Source organism: Daldinia decipiens (genome assembly GCF_022478715.1).
Source record: "Daldinia decipiens strain CBS 113046 unplaced genomic scaffold F4813scaffold_8, whole genome shotgun sequence".
Classification (NCBI taxonomy): domain Eukaryota; kingdom Fungi; phylum Ascomycota; class Sordariomycetes; order Xylariales; family Hypoxylaceae; genus Daldinia; species Daldinia decipiens.
Genome location: NW_026054551.1, coordinates 575,839 through 590,805, shown reverse-complemented (window position 1 = coordinate 590,805; position 14,967 = coordinate 575,839). Strand labels below are relative to the sequence as shown.

The 14,967-nt window shown below is 49.2% G+C and overlaps 7 protein-coding genes across 7 annotated transcripts; 4 read left to right on the top strand and 3 right to left on the bottom strand.

Annotated features, from left to right (window-relative positions):
• Window positions 1–585: 585 nt before the first annotated feature.
• F4813DRAFT_326901 (nucleoside phosphatase family-domain-containing protein) lies at window positions 586–3,314 on the top strand. The gene is made up of 2 exons (XM_049241080.1): window positions 586–806; window positions 877–3,314. Exons 1-2 carry the CDS (start codon window positions 794–796, stop codon window positions 2,943–2,945), a joined length of 2,082 nt encoding a protein of 693 aa, XP_049101827.1. The 5' UTR covers window positions 586–793; the 3' UTR covers window positions 2,946–3,314.
• F4813DRAFT_326918 (uncharacterized protein) lies at window positions 3,315–4,450 on the bottom strand. The gene has a single exon (XM_049241081.1). The coding sequence runs from the start codon at window positions 4,353–4,355 to the stop codon at window positions 3,684–3,686; it is 672 nt and encodes a 223-aa protein (XP_049101826.1). The 5' UTR covers window positions 4,356–4,450; the 3' UTR covers window positions 3,315–3,683.
• A 370-nt stretch (window positions 4,451–4,820) lies between these two features.
• On the top strand, window positions 4,821–6,676 carry F4813DRAFT_352167 (NUDIX hydrolase domain-like protein). The gene is made up of 2 exons (XM_049242505.1): window positions 4,821–5,173; window positions 5,241–6,676. The coding sequence occupies exons 1-2, from the start codon at window positions 5,127–5,129 to the stop codon at window positions 6,187–6,189; spliced, it is 996 nt and encodes a 331-aa protein (XP_049101825.1). The 5' UTR covers window positions 4,821–5,126; the 3' UTR covers window positions 6,190–6,676.
• F4813DRAFT_326889 (DNA-directed RNA polymerases I) lies at window positions 6,312–7,567 on the bottom strand. Its single transcript, XM_049241079.1, has 2 exons — window positions 6,654–7,567; window positions 6,312–6,540 (listed from the first exon to the last, which is right to left on the bottom strand). Exons 1-2 carry the CDS (start codon window positions 6,995–6,997, stop codon window positions 6,435–6,437), a joined length of 450 nt encoding a protein of 149 aa, XP_049101824.1. The 5' UTR covers window positions 6,998–7,567; the 3' UTR covers window positions 6,312–6,434.
• Window positions 7,568–8,150: 583 nt separating this feature from the next.
• Window positions 8,151–9,822, top strand: F4813DRAFT_352164 (PAXNEB-domain-containing protein). The gene has a single exon (XM_049242504.1). It carries the CDS (start codon window positions 8,271–8,273, stop codon window positions 9,441–9,443), a length of 1,173 nt encoding a protein of 390 aa, XP_049101823.1. The 5' UTR covers window positions 8,151–8,270; the 3' UTR covers window positions 9,444–9,822.
• On the top strand, window positions 9,635–11,158 carry F4813DRAFT_326868 (SEN34 subunit of tRNA-splicing endonuclease). Its single transcript, XM_049241078.1, has one exon. The coding sequence runs from the start codon at window positions 9,826–9,828 to the stop codon at window positions 10,816–10,818; it is 993 nt and encodes a 330-aa protein (XP_049101822.1). The 5' UTR covers window positions 9,635–9,825; the 3' UTR covers window positions 10,819–11,158.
• Window positions 10,939–14,939, bottom strand: F4813DRAFT_352162 (uncharacterized protein). The gene is made up of 2 exons (XM_049242503.1): window positions 13,973–14,939; window positions 10,939–13,914 (listed from the first exon to the last, which is right to left on the bottom strand). Exons 1-2 carry the CDS (start codon window positions 14,420–14,422, stop codon window positions 11,500–11,502), a joined length of 2,865 nt encoding a protein of 954 aa, XP_049101821.1. The 5' UTR covers window positions 14,423–14,939; the 3' UTR covers window positions 10,939–11,499.
• Between the last annotated feature and the right edge of the window lie 28 nt (window positions 14,940–14,967).

Below are 14,967 nucleotides of genomic sequence, written 5' to 3'. Positions count from 1 at the left end.
GGTGGACTCCGCATGATAATGGCAGATGGTACTTGCAAGATACTTTGCATTCATCACATATCGTAGTGGACTGATTACGATTACAACAAAGCATTTCTATTGGTCTGCTGGCATAAGCAGTCCCATCATCCTAATCCAAAAAAAGAAATCGAACCAGCATTTACATAGGTACATAGTGCCAGCCTCTGCCTCAGTATCTCGCCTCCGTTTCTGGGCTCCTTGGCTGCTGCAGGCTTATTGTTAAGAAACCTTCTTTTCCATGGGTCGTCCCAGAAATCTATCATCCAAGTCCACTACCTTATCTAAAGGTTGCCTTTCGTTCAAACAAATCAATCAATAGACTTTGCGCACTTATTCACCTATTATTCATCTACTAGCTAGCGTCTTATTCTCACTCGTTACTTATCCATTCTTCATTTCTCTTCTTTTACTATCGCTAGTTATCATAAACCCTGTATCCTGTACCCTGTATCCTGTATCGCATCGCATCTCGTTGAACCCGCACCCCCTTAACCTAATCAGCTACCTTTACCTCCTATGCTTTTTGACGCAGAATCCAGAACGCGTAATTGAAACAAACCTTGAAACCAAGTCATCTCACGCCACACTATAATCATATCATTAGCCTTGCGCTCTTCGTTCTTCGTCCCACACATAGCGAGGCATATTAAGGACATGCTGCGATATTAACACTGGATAAATTCCAACAAAACAACAAACATCGCAACCAATCGCGCATCTACCCCCCGTTTTGTCTTGAGCCTACCTTTTTGCTCCCCTCAGTTCCACCGTCATGGGGAAGAGATGTAAGCCTCCCCTCTAAACCGTCACGAGGTCCACATCGCAACATTGCTGACGATAGTTGCTACAAATTAGGGAGATGGGGTATCATTCTAGACGCCGGTTCCTCTGGGACGCGTCTACATATATATCGGTGGCTAGATCCTGCAAAAGCACTCAAGGAAGCATCCTATCAAGAATTACATAGCTTGCCGAATATCGTAACCAAAGATAAATGGACAAAAAAGATTAGACCAGGAATCTCAACTTTTGGTGACCACCCAGAAGACGTTGGACCCGATCACCTACAGGAACTGGTCGAGCGAGCACTGGACGTCATCCCCGACGATAAACATGCCGATACCCCGATATTCCTCATGGCCACCGCTGGCATGCGATTATTGCCTCCTACTCAACAAAGAGCAGTCATAACCGAGACTTGCTCGTATTTCCGCGCCAACACCCGATTCTCTCTCCCCGACTGCGATACGCACATTCAGGTCATTCCCGGAGAGACCGAAGGTTTATACGGATGGATAGCAGCCAATTATCTTCTAGGAGGCTTCGACGATCCTGATGGGCATGCTCATGGAAAGAATCACCATACTTATGGTTTCCTAGACATGGGTGGCGCTTCGGCGCAGATCGCTTTTGCGCCAAATGCCACTGTAGCCGAAGAACACGGAAATGATCTTAAGTTACTGCGAATGCGAAGCTTAAATGGCGAGCCCAAGGAATACAAGGTGTTTACATCAACGTGGCTTGGTTTTGGAGTCAACCAGGCGCGCGAGCGCTACGTCAAAACCTTGGTCGACGAATTTTTAATCGATGGGGAGCACGAGGTGCCCGACCCTTGTCTACCAAGAGGATTGCGAACCAACGACAAGGGCGAGGCCATCAAGGGGAATTCAAAAGAGCTGGAATTAGTTGGTACGGGTGAGTTCGACGAGTGTTTACGGAGAACGAAGCCGCTATTGGGTAAAGACATGCCGTGCGAAGACAAGCCATGCTTATTTAACGGCCAGCACGTTCCGCCTATTGATTTCGATGTAAATCACTTCGTTGGGGTTTCTGAATACTGGCATACCACGCACGGCGTGTTCGGAAATAAAGACGATGACACGGCCTATGATTTCAACACATATCAGAAGAAGGTATTAGAATTTTGCAGTCAGCATTGGGAAGATATCGAGTCGAATATCGAAGCGCGAAAGAAGGATCACGGAAAGGAAGCCCAGGAAGCCTGCTTCAAGGCATCCTGGCTTATTAGTGTATTGCACGAGGGTATCGGTATACCGAGATATGGTATAGAGAATACACCAACTCCAGGGATCAACGTCACGAAAGGAATCGGAGAGGCTGCTAAGGAAAAGGGATTTTTACACCCTTTCCAAGCTGCTGACGAAGTTAATAATATCGAGATCAGCTGGACGTTAGGAAAGATGGTGCTCTACGCGGCCGGTCAAATTCCACCCAAGGACAACTATCGTCAACCTGTGGGATTCGGGAGTAACGTAAAAGGTATCCCTTCTGATTTCCAATACGCTGGATCCAGCTTTAATGTGTCCTCGGCAATCGATGGTGAGGATGATTGGGGCGATACGGCGGAAGATCTGATAGACCATGCGAAATCGAAGTCAACATCTGGACTTTTCTTCTTCTTACTGATCTTCTTATTTATCGCTTTTCTGCTTCGAAAGCGAGATAGGCGGATGCGGCTTTATGGTAAAGTTAACAAGGTACTACGCCGCCGACGCCGTCCAGGCAGCCCTCGAAAACTCAGCCTCGGTCTCTCGGCTATCTCACACAAATTATTTGGTCGCGGATCCTATAACTACGAAAGGGTCCTGGAGGAAGGTGACGCCAATCAGTTCGAACTGGGCGAGGCTTCGTCGGATGAAGGCGACAATTCCGATAGTAGCGGGGGAGCATCCAGAGTCGGTCGATCGTCAGGCCTGGCTACCCCAAAACTTAATGTCGATTCTTTTGACGACATTAAGAAGCACCCACATCCTGGAAACGCGCTTGATCGGTCCGGGTTGGTAGTCCGAACAGAAAGTCGCGAGAGACTGTTTCCACAAATGTTAACAGCTGGACGGAGGAGTCGAGCGGGCAGTCCCACGAGGCTTAAGAGCCCATTAATGAGCCCCTTGACGGAGGATTAATAAACTGTATATTCTATTCTTACCCGTACTGGGCAATCACCTTGCATTGTCCAGGCGGCACACTCCTTGTAGGGATACAGGTTCGGGGTTACCCAGGACAGGGTTACATGGGAAAGGAGTTCCGGTAGTGACGGATTTTTATGTATTATGCCTGAGACGGGCCTCGATATATGGGTTGACGAGTAAAAGCATATTGGATTCTTAGTAGATACCTTCATAGCTCGGCACGTTTGTTGTTGCATATGGGGAGGCAGTTATCAAATATTCATACACGGCTTACCGTACCGGTGGCCACGCGTGGTTAGGTACGCCATTGATATATATAGTTGTATAGTGATCTTACTCGACTGGTGAAGTGTATTTAGCGTGAGATTATGTGCAGTAAATTAAAGGCTTATGAGACTTGAGATATCCCTTTTTAGATATGCAATAGCTTTTATCTATTCCGATACCACTTGAGTATAGCTCAGAGGTGACCGTGGCGTTGTCCTTCTCTATTGAAGAATATATCCAGCCTTTTATATTGGACCTCTTAGACCGGCCTACACCTTACAAGAGGCAAATATTAAAACAGCCAGCAGAAGTAGAAGTCTGCTACCCTTCCCTCCCTCTTCCCCCCATCTCCCCTGTTTCTAACGTCCAATGCAATATACGTAGGACCCAAATCTGCACTTCGAGGAGAATACTTGCTCCCTCTGGATCGTAACTAGGTAACCGGCCCGGCAACAACTCCTGCAGTCAATCCTGCTCCCTCTCGAGAAACGTAGGGTCGTTCCGGACCTTGTTCTCGAACTTGCGCCACCACTCTTGGAAGGCCTTTAGAGGCACGACCTCGACGCCCTCGGCGCCCACCTTGCCGCTGAACCCGGCGAGGAAGTTGAATGCGTTCTGTATTATGCGCTGGGCTAAGATCTGCGTCGACGGCTGCTGCTGCTGTATCGTGTTTCCGCCCGAGTCAGCCGCGTGCAGCTGCTGGATGCGCTCGGCTACAGACGATGCGTCCTCTACGCTGATCCCGATTATGACGCCCTCGGGGTTCGGAGAAGAAGAAGAAAAAGAAGGTGGTGGAGAGAGCTTGAACACGGCGCTCTCCTTGCCGGGCCCCACGCCCCCCAGGAACTTGAATTTGGGCTCCTCTTGCCCGCTAGCTAGGGCGGTCGGGTTCAGCGCGACGTAGATGGCAGCGGCGGTGCCGGCGGGGAGGGTGGTGCCGGGGAGGGTGGTGCCGGGGAGCAGGAAGACGGCGAGGTGGGCGAAGGGTTTCGGGGCGGGGTTCGCGGGGGAGGGCGCGGGGTGCGGGATCGCGTATAGGAAGGACGTGGCGCTGGGCTGGGAGGACGGCACGGTAATAAGCGGCTGTCCGGCTGGGACGATGCCGAAGAGCGGTTGGTTTGGCTGTTGTTGCGCCATTGTGTTTCCCTTGCCTGCAGGTAGGTAGGTATGTATGTAATCCGACCTCTATTTTTTGTTTTGTTTCGATCTCCAACGATTGTTTACGGCTGAACCGGTGATTAATTGGTGCCTAAGACGACTTAGGAAAAGACGTTCCGTCACGTCGTTGATCTGGGACCCTAGGAGGGTTCAACCACCTCGCGGTGAAATGGGTTGTGACATGGAGGAAGCAAAGGTACAAGAATTCGGGATACGGTGCTGGAAGCTTCAGAAAGTTACTTGGGTACCTGCTAAATTTCAACGTCATCAGGTGGCATGGAGTGGTGGAGGGGCAGAGATGCATGTGCGCTAAGACTTTTGCGAAATGCGCATACATATTGCATCCGCATCCGGTACCTCCTAATGTGGCTACCTACACCAATGTAACCTAGGTACCTATATAAATCTAGAATGCACCTTTACAAGGCTATCCCCAATTCTGGGCAGGAACATGCAGATAGTGAAGAAGGTACTTCCACAAAAGAGACAACGCTATTGGATCTTGCTCATTTAGCATTTAGTCTAACTAGGTACATGCATGTAGTATCCAAATCTTTTAAAGACATGTCAAGATGTCTACCTACTTAACAATAGTCTTTTGAGGCACCAGGCAGCAAGCAAATTTACAGCAAAGAAATTTGAGTATCATCTACGACTTGAACCTCTTATAAAAAGACCCCAAGCGAGTCATTGCTATCTTTTCCAGGAGAACAGAATAATACTCAACTCACTCCGAACGCATTAGCCGAGATGCCGCGTTTAATGAGTAGCCTCGATATCATAAAGGAGGCTGATGCGTAAGTTAAAGCCTCTCTTATAAAAAGAGCGGTAGACTATAGAACTAAACAATTTGCGAGAGCGTAGCTTTCCTTACCCAGACAAGGAACCTCAAGCATGCAAGGCTCTCACTGACACGCTATACACGCTGGTCTGGAAGGATGGGCAGCCTCTTGGCTATATGCTTGATTCCGTCGTTACACAGCTCCTCGCTACACCAGAAGAAATCCGCGGTCCCGTAACTGTGGATGAAGCCAAACGCACCGTGCGTGCTTTCGAGCTACCAACCGAAGCCGAAAGAACTGCGCTTGTGGCTCGCTTAATGCAGTATTGGCGGGAAAATCATACATATGATATATTAAAGGGCTGGCGGAACGAACTATGGCCCGTCTACGGCAGCAATGATGAGGTCCTGTACAGCGCTGAGCGCAGTGGAACAGGCCTGCTAGGAATCATGCGTTACGGGGTGCATATGACAGCCTTCGTCAAGGATGACACGGCGAGCTACGGCATGAAGATATTGGTGGCTCAACGAGCAGCTAACAAGTCTACGTATCCCAACATGCTAGACAACTCTGTGGCGGGCGGTCTTATGACTGGGGAAGACCCCTTCGAATGTATAATCCGAGAGGCGGACGAGGAAGCCGATCTACCCGAATCGCTCATGCGCGAGCGAGCCAAATTCATCGGCATGGTCACGTACATCTACATCACAGACGAACGAACAGGCGGTGAGGCTGGCCAGATTTATCCTGAGACCCAATGGGTCTACGATATCGAACTACCTGCGGACTTTGTCCCTACACCCAAGGACGGCGAGGTTGCAGGCTTTTACACGTGGACGGTCGAGGAGGTGCGAGAGAAACTGGCTCAGGGGAAGTTCAAGCCTAACTGCGCTCTCATCCTAGTCGATTTCTTCATCCGCCACAAGATCCTGACACCAGAGAACGAGCCCGACTATGACGAGATAGTGAGCCGGTTACATCGCAAACTACCTTTCCCGGGCCCCCATCAAGTTGGTCAACCAACTTCTTAGTTGCCTTTCCCCTTTTCAATATCCCACTAGCGATCCAGGTGTCGTTGGCCACGACTTACTAGTAGAATAGCTCTAGTTCATGATTTGGCCGCAATAAGCGTTCATTGGTATCTCAAGCGTAGCTGTAATATGCAATAACCATCCTCTCTACACGTTGGCCTCCAGATTATATGTAACTCACATTAAATCGTGAATCAGCCGTGGTCTCGCCGATGGGCGAGTAAAGAGTGCTATGCAATAGCAAATCATTTCTTAACTAGGAGGTAGGTGTTGTCGACACGCAACGGCGTTAACTTCTTATAGGGACCCTCCAGCATCATTAACAAGCCGCCAAACGAGATGTACGCGCGACTGCAGCCATGTTAGTACTGCCCGGGATAAGCAGAAAATGTGAAGATTACACGGGAAATAAGGAAGGGAAAAAGGTAACGGAAATAGCAGGGCAAGAGAAGTCGCATACATACATAGTCTGACCATCAACACCATCCTCAAACTTGTAGATCTTGCCGTGGCACACGTAGTCGTACATGTCGGCGAGGGACGACTCGTTGCGAACGTGACGCCACCCTTTCTCTTCCTCCTCGTCTTTGGTGCCGTCGAGCGACAGGCTAGTAGCCAGCACGACCTCGATGTTGCTGCCGACGCGGAGGGGGAACAACTCGATGTTGATGTCGAGCTGCATCGTCGTCAGGTTGTCGGTGGACGTGCCGCCGATACGCGCCACGCGGTCGTATTTGGATTGGTCGTAGGTCGTCACCGTGAAGGTGTCTTCGAAGAGCTGCGCGTCGCCCGCTGCGAGGTTCGACATATTGAGGGAAGGGTTATTTTTGGTTTGGCTTGATTTGGTTTGGTTTGGGCAATTGGTTTCTAGATGGATTTGTTGAATGGGTGTGGCGGCGTATCGGGTTGGGAGGTGGGAAGTGGGAAGGACGAGACGGAAGTATCGAGTTTTGGCGCGGCCGCTTTTTTTCTTTTCTCAATGGAAGCTCTAAATGGAATTCCGCCGTTGATGCGGGGTGTCCACTGAAAGCGGTGAAGCCTTGTATTTACAGGGGACCTTTGCGGCTCTGCTAGGAGCTAAAAAAACAAATCTTTTTAAGGGATTAATTAATAGGTACCATAGCGGGGTAGGGTGGGTACGAAGAACTGTTCTATAATTAAAAAGCGTTCCCTATAATCTATGCACACCTTAACAGCTGCCCCGTTCCCTATATGAGAATGATTCTCAAAAGGAGAACGTTCTCAAAATTGAGGGCATTCCCTGAAAAGTGGGTCCAAAAGGCGCTAAAAAGGCTAAAAAAGTCAAAAAAGTCAAAAAAGTTAAAAAGCGTGGTCCTCAAACCCACAGCTTTTACATTTGTGTAACGTTAAATCCCATAGTGGGGTTTAAAGTTTTAACAATTGAGCTAATGGGACGAGGTGGCCAATCTCATCGAATTATTTTTAAAAATTCAATTGTTTTTAGGCCTTATAACCTTTACTTCAATAATTATATTTTATTATAAAAATTTTACTTAGAAAAAAAATTTTTTTTTTCTAAGTAGAATCTAACCAAAATTGATAGAAATGATTCCCAAAAAGGGAACGGTTCTTTTAGGGGGAACGATTTTATACGTATCGAACGGCAGTAGTAAAATTTTAAAAACCGGGACCCACTATTCCTGGATTTCAGCCAATAAAATGCCGGGAATCAAGGGAACGTTCCCTAATAGGGAACCGTTCCCCATAAAGAACAGTTCTCTGAAACCCCCCATTTCCGCTATGGTACCTAACTAGTAAAAACTCAAAGAGGGCGTGTGACGCAGTAACGCCTTTGTGACGCACGAAACTTAGGTATGTACCTAATGGGATATGTACATATGCACCGAAAAAGGCTCAGAAAATACTTTCTAATCCAACCGAAATTGGAGATAAGCTGCCCAGCTTTAGGTATTCCATCCCTTCCCCCCCTTCCCCCCCAAATTGAAGCCCAAATGCATATACCAATAAACTACACCATTTTCACTCGCTACCTCGACTTAATAACCTAATACATAAAATTACATAAAATTGAGGCATCTTACGAACCTGATGCCGTCGTCATGTCCTTCAGGAAAAGAAATGCTGTGATTAGCAGCTCAACTTCATCTCAGTCAGCCCCATCCAAGACTGAAAATGTATCTATCCCCGGAGTTCGACCGTCTCTTGTTGATGGCCGACCAACTACATCTACTGGAACCGCATCTCTAGACAGTCTACTTGCCGGGCATGCTGGCTTACCCCTAGGCACATCGCTTCTTATCGGAGAGCATGGCACTACCGACTTCGCTGGTATACTTCTCCGTTACTATGCCGCCGAGGGTATGCTTCAGGGGCATCAAATCCATGTCCTCGGCTTACATGAAAGCTGGCGTCATGAGCTCCCGGGCATTTCAACCGAGGACAAGAAGTCATCAAGCAAGTCGGAGACTCCCTCGGATGACAAGATGAAGATAGCTTGGAGATATGAAAGCTTGTCGTCTGGGGGAGCCCCGAGGGATAGAAATGCAGCCCAGAGGCGAAGTAATTCTGCGACTGAATCTACTTCTATCTTCTGCCATTCTTTCGACCTCACCAAAAGACTCAGTCCTACCAACGTCAAGGGCCAAATTGGCTTTCACCCTGCCATGAGCATACCGGGTCTACCTTCCCACACAAAAGAGTCAACGTCGCCTTTCAAGCTGTTCATCAAGAACGTAGGTCATAAACTAGCAAATTCGCCGTCGTCGTGGATCCATCGCGTCATAGTACCGAGTCTCTTATCCCCGACGGGATACGCTGGCTCGTCTGCTCGGCCCGAAGAAGTCTTGCAGTTTTTACATGCGCTTAGAGCGTTATTAAGGCAGCACCCTGGCAAGCTCACTGCTATTATAACGTTGCCGCTATCGCTTTACCCTAGGACTACAGGACTTACACGTTGGATGGAAATATTATCCGACGGTGTTTTCGAACTTATCCCGCTCCAGTCCAGCGCTGTTCATGCCCCTCCCCCGTCTTCAAAGTCGGATTCAAAATCAGAGGAGCAGACGCAGGGACTTCTTAAAGTCCATAGTCTACCGATTTTCCACGAAAAAGGCGGCGGCTCTTCTGAGGGCCATGCTGCCCATGGAGATCTGTCGTTTAGCTTGAGTCGATCTAAGGGGTTGGTAATAAAACCGTTCTATTTGCCTCCTGTCGGGGAGGACGAAGAGGAAAGAAAGAAAGGAGATTCTAGCAAAGGAAGCATGGAATTCTGAAGTTCTGAAATTCGTCTGAGATGTATAAGTATAGCGGTTACAGTGCGAATCTATAAGTCAGACGTGCACACTGTATCAGACCCCACTTAGAGCTCTCCAAATTTTCGTCGACTTCTCCAAGTTCGACGGAAAAAAAAAAGCTTTTGGTTTCTTTCAATCTTCAACAACCACAACAGGTAAGTCGATAATTTCGTTTTACTCAGAACACTATATCGAAATGATTACAAAAATCAATAATCTGTCAATCCACTGAAATAACAATGTTGACAACCTTCTATCTGGAAAAATATGATCACCCAAATTATTCTACATTGCATATGACAAGTTTTGCCAGTACAAACGCTGACTCTCAAGCAAACAGATATTTCTGTTCTCCGTGGAGATGGCTTCTTCTACGATAAGCCGGCCTCCCGTGAGGATATCCAAAGTCGCGGGGCGGTATCTGCTCTTCGACATAGACGACGTGATGCACCTGCGCAAGAACCACAACATCTGCTCCGTGTTCGTCGGGACGATTCCCCAGAATCCCCAGCAGAACATCTTCATGGGCTTGCCTATCGAGCTGATGCCTGAGGAGGCCCAGGTCCTCGTTGACAAGAATGTAGCATACATCGTAGACGACGCCGCGTTCCATCCCGCGCGCCTTGCTACTCTAGATGACGACGCGCGCAGAAGATACCTGCAGTCTGTCAAAGCCGAGGGCAGGAAGGCGCAGATGGCGGCTGTGGAGAGCAAGCTGAGCGCGAAGCCAAAAGTGATTACTACTACTACTACTACTGCTACTAAGAAAGTAAAAGCCAAGCCAAAGACTTCAGAAAACGAGGCAAGCCTCGAAACAGACGACGAGACCAGCACAAGTCTCTTCAGTCCTCCCTCTCCGCCACCGTCAAGTGGCGTCCCCTCCCACACCCAACTCTCCCAAGCAGAAGATCCCCCCGCCTTCGCAATAACACCGACAACAAGCAGACTCATCCTCCCCCCTTCTCCCCCCCTTGCTCCTCCCCAAGGACTCTTCCCCTTCTCCGCCTCCGTGAACGTACCGCCCTCGTACCCGCTATACGCGCACCTTCAGGACCGCGGCTACTACATGATGCCCGGCCTGCGCTTCGGCTGCGATTACAACGTGTACCCCGGTGACCCCCTACGTTTCCACAGTCACTTCCAGGCCGCCAGTTACGGTTGGGAAGAAGAGATTGCTGTCCTTGATCTTGTGGCCGGCGGACGGCTGGGTACGAATGTCAAGAAGGGGTATCTGATTGGTGGGGCTGTGGTAGGTGATGATACGGATGAGCATCAGAAAAAGAAAGAGGGGATAGATGAAAATCCCAAAGCTCCGCGAGCCAGGGCTTTCTGTATAGAATGGGCAGCCATGTAGATATGTACCTGAATCTGAGCAGGATGCTGTCGTAGTCGTTAGTCCATACTTGTTTACAGCAGCTACTATCTTATTGAAAGAGCAATATCGACTTATTCTGCATATGCATCGGGGAATTCTTGACATGAATGCAGCAACCCTCTTCAGATCATGTTTGTAGAATTGAATGAATACCCCCTAAACCAGGTTACCTAGTATAACTATGTACCTAATGCATACCACACCCGTGAAACCCCCCTAATCAGACCAGAACTCCGAGCGTGTAATGAATAAATAAATAAAGAGGCCAGGTCATAGAAATCACACCATCGAGTTACTGTATCCCCTCGCTATAACATGATTTCCCTCATCGCTTTACATTCGTCTCCGTCACATTCCTCATCCTTCTTCTCGTTATTACAATCCGACATCTTAGAACCAATGAAGGCGGGGGGCATCATAGGGAACTGATTAGACAGAAAGGTTTCATAGATAAAGTTCGCCTCGACGCCAGTTTTGATGAGTTGCCGTGCGGGTTTTGAAGTAAAGGTGATCGTTCATGGAGGACAATGCTGAATAATGCTGGTTGCTAAATGACGGATGCGGAAGGACTTGCGTGCCGTACAAGTGGGTCGAGAACCGACGGGATATTACAGACAAAGAGCCCGCCTTGACCAAAGCTTGGAGAAGGGAACATAGTCGTCAGGGCACATATATGCGGCTGAAGCTGACGACTTCCCTGCGGCAGCAGACACACTTATCGAAGTTGTTCATTGCCAAAGTGACGCGGCACTCGTCACAGAGGCTGAGGCAGCGACATGGCCACACAATAATTTTGCGGGGGGATGAGTGGCATACAACGCACTGAGGCCCGCCCCTACCGTCGTCGCTGTTGTTGCCATCTTGCAGCTCACTTTCACGGGCGGCTTCGGTCCGCCTCGTAATGATCAGGTCCTCGAGGAGTTCGGCCTCCTCCTCGTCCGAGAGCTTGCCTTTACTGGGCCGCTGTGGGAAGAAGAGGCGCCCGCGCTGGTTTTGCTGCATGCGCGCGTACTTAGAGCGCGTGATAATCTGATCACTACTCAGGTGGGCGGCAAGGGCGTGGGCTTCGCGACGCTCCTCTGGGCTTCTGGGATGAAGCAGCCTGGCAAGATCGCCCATGGCTAAGGGCTGGTCAAAAGGAGTTGTCTCCCGGGAGAGCGAAAAGTGCTGAGATGCTTGTGTGGGCGTCCTCTGCCCGTCATTTTCCTCGAATTCATCCTCATCAACCCATTGGCCCTGCTCATCTTCATCGCCAGCGATACTATGTATCATGCTCGTCGTATCCCAATTGCTATCGTTTTCATCCGGCTCCCAATCGCCGCTCGTATCCACGGATCCCCATAAATCGCCATGTTTCCATGAATTGTATAATCTTGTGTCCAGCTCCTCGTCCGGCATATTAGCCGTCTCGGGGGCCATCCTAAGACGTCTTCGTACTTCGGCCTCCACGTCGGCGGTCTCGTCATTATAGAGCCTATTGCTCCTCCTATTTCGGCCCAGCAGCAGTGAATGCGCTTCTGCGGGGGGTTTTCTCTCGTCTTTATTATCCTGTTTCGGCCAGCGAGAAAGCCAGACTAAGATACGAGGTCGGGCTGTAATCCCAAAACGCGTCAAGGCTTTCAGAAGAAGCACCGCGCCCCATCGCAGCAGAAGCCTGTTGATATTCATGATGAATTCCAAGGCTAGAAGCCAACGCGAACTACGCTCGGTAGCTCCAACTCCATCCCTAGCACGTTTTTCTCCGATGCGCGTTTTGGGAATTGTCTGAGCTGCTCGTTCTCGTGCATATCCACTTGACGCTCCAAGCTGCCCGTCCTTGATTGGCACCAGTCCGATAGCTCCGACAGAATCGTATCGGGAAGCACCCAGACCTGATCCGGCCCATTGCATGCGTATAGACTCGAGCTCCCTCAGCCTTTCTTCTTCGAGCCATGTGCGGTTTTTTAAGTTGATGCCCCGGTCTTCGTTTAGATAGACCGCTTCACTCGCCATCGTGATGACACTAAAACCTGTTCGAAGCAGCGCCGTATAGAAGTCCATTTCTCGTGAAATCCGAATATCGGAGAGCGAAATATTCGCTTGCATATTCTCATGCGCGTGTGCCAATCGTTCTCGGAACGATAAAACCCGTCCATTGACGTTCCACCGATCCGGGGGCTGCATCGCCGAAAGGACCAAAGCAATAGCATATATAGCAAGACACGCGAGAGTACCCGTAAATACCAGAAGATGGGGGATAAAACCTATGATACAGACGGTAGGAAACCTAAAAAGACCCATGGTTGACGGACTGTCGACAGAAAAATCTAAAGCTTCTATCACGATGCTTCCCATAAAGCAGATGGCCCAAAACCCCGTACTAACTAATCGGTACCGGCTCTGTAGATTGAAGACACCCAGAACGTGGCTAGTAATATGGCTCATGGCTGAGAGGAAAGCCACTAGAAGGACTTCAGGGGGCGTATTGACCCTCTTCATTATCATGGATCTGGAAACGGCGATGCTGGCCCCTGAAGCCTGTTGGAATGTCACATTGGAACTACTACCACTTGAAAATAAACCCCAGCCGAGTTGGTTGCTAATAGCAGCGTCGGCCTCGGCAAACGCCAGTGAGTGCTCGAAAAGGGTCATGCCGGTCTCGACAGCCACTTGACGTCCTTGCACTGCGCACGAAATCGTTTCTAGGAAATGACTCAGGCAAAGAGTCCCGAAAAGTGGCCACAGTAGGGACAAGGAGCCATGTAGCTCATTTGAAAAATCGTGATTGTTTGGAGGGACCATCTCAACAGCGCGGCAGCTGTCATAGTCGGTAGCGCCCAAAAGGAAGACCGTACTGAGCCCATGTAAATATGTGGAGGGTTGTGCGAACATAAGATCTGATGTCTTGCTGGCGTTACCCCAACGCATCTCGGCGAAATCGGGCGAAGTTTGGCACTGGATGGACTGTAGGAGTTGCCGAGCTTGGTATGCGAAGAGAATGATAGGTAGGAAGCGGAGAAAGAGTCGTACGGGCCATGTCAGATACAACCTTCTTCGAGAAGCTGCAAATATGTGTGTACGGTTTAATATGATAGCCTGCAATAGTGCTAGACGTCAGAAATCGCTTCAACGTCGAAACAAGAGGGAAACAGACCATCGCAATACAACAGAGCGCCCACTTGCTCGTAGCATAGCTAAAGACGCTACCTAATCCCTTCGTTCCATCGGCAGAGAACTTGGAGACTAATACGGCGGGGTCCTGATCTTCGTTTTCTAATACTTCTGCTACATTAGCGGCAGCTTCGGAAGCTTGGGTAAGCATATGGGCGGCGGTAGTCGTCGGGAGAAAAAAGTCGGATGTCGTTGGGTCGGCTATGACTCGTTGCCCAAAGCCGTCAACAGCATCGGGAAAGGATATGATGCCAAGCTTGGTCAACATCCTAGGCCCAGCAAGAATCAGGTCCTCAAGCGACGGTGCGAATCTGGTTACGTTATTGACGGAATACCTGAGGTGCTGGGCCGTCCAAGAAGTGAAGTTATGCCAGATGCTTGAATTATCAAGGAACGTAGGTGCCGGGACGGCGGTCGCGCCTGGAGAGGCCATTTAGCTGGGGAGATTTATCTGGGGTATGCGAGAGGCGGCCAATAACTCCGAATCGCCCGCGACGAGATCTGACTTAGGCACGTTGCTTCCAATCAGAGAGGACAGTAATTAGGTCATTCAGAAGCTCCGAAACACTCGAATTAGCCAATGCATAGGTACTCGCTGCAAACACATGACGACTTCCCCGTCATGCGTACATTTGTTGAGTTGTCGTGGGTTTCTTTTAGTATTTACATATATATGTGTGAGGTATGTGTGTATGGAAGTATGTAAGTTTTAAGTTGGTATTAAAGAGACGATATCCGAAGTGTTCCAGAATCTAGACAAGGTTCAACGGCTATCAATAAGCGGCGCTCCTGCCATCACACCTTAACATCAGGTAAATTAGCGGGTAGGTGCATATCTTTGTCTGTACTACATACATAGGTATACATGGGTACCCAATCTAGGTACCCAATCTAGGTACCTAACGACATACAGGTAGTTCCAGAAGTGCTAAAAATAGATTCTAGTCAGCTTATGTACCTAAGGTATTCCGTAGATAC

Coding starts and splice junctions, on each gene's coding strand:
- F4813DRAFT_326868 (XM_049241078.1), top strand. CDS start 9,826: ATGGCTTCTTCTACGATAAGCCGGCCTCCCGTGAGGATATCCAAAGTC.
- F4813DRAFT_352167 (XM_049242505.1), top strand. CDS start 5,127: ATGCCGCGTTTAATGAGTAGCCTCGATATCATAAAGGAGGCTGATGC. Junction 5,174..5,240: donor ATCATAAAGGAGGCTGATGC/GTAAGTTAAAGC, acceptor GCGAGAGCGTAG/CTTTCCTTACCCAGACAAGG.
- F4813DRAFT_352164 (XM_049242504.1), top strand. CDS start 8,271: ATGTCCTTCAGGAAAAGAAATGCTGTGATTAGCAGCTCAACTTCATCT.
- F4813DRAFT_326918 (XM_049241081.1), bottom strand. CDS start 4,355: ATGGCGCAACAACAGCCAAACCAACCGCTCTTCGGCATCGTCCCAGCC.
- F4813DRAFT_352162 (XM_049242503.1), bottom strand. CDS start 14,422: ATGGCCTCTCCAGGCGCGACCGCCGTCCCGGCACCTACGTTCCTTGAT. Junction 13,915..13,972: donor CGCTCTGTTGTATTGCGATG/GTCTGTTTCCCT, acceptor GCACTATTGCAG/GCTATCATATTAAACCGTAC.
- F4813DRAFT_326889 (XM_049241079.1), bottom strand. CDS start 6,997: ATGTCGAACCTCGCAGCGGGCGACGCGCAGCTCTTCGAAGACACCTTC. Junction 6,541..6,653: donor GGTGTTGATGGTCAGACTAT/GTATGTATGCGA, acceptor ACATGGCTGCAG/TCGCGCGTACATCTCGTTTG.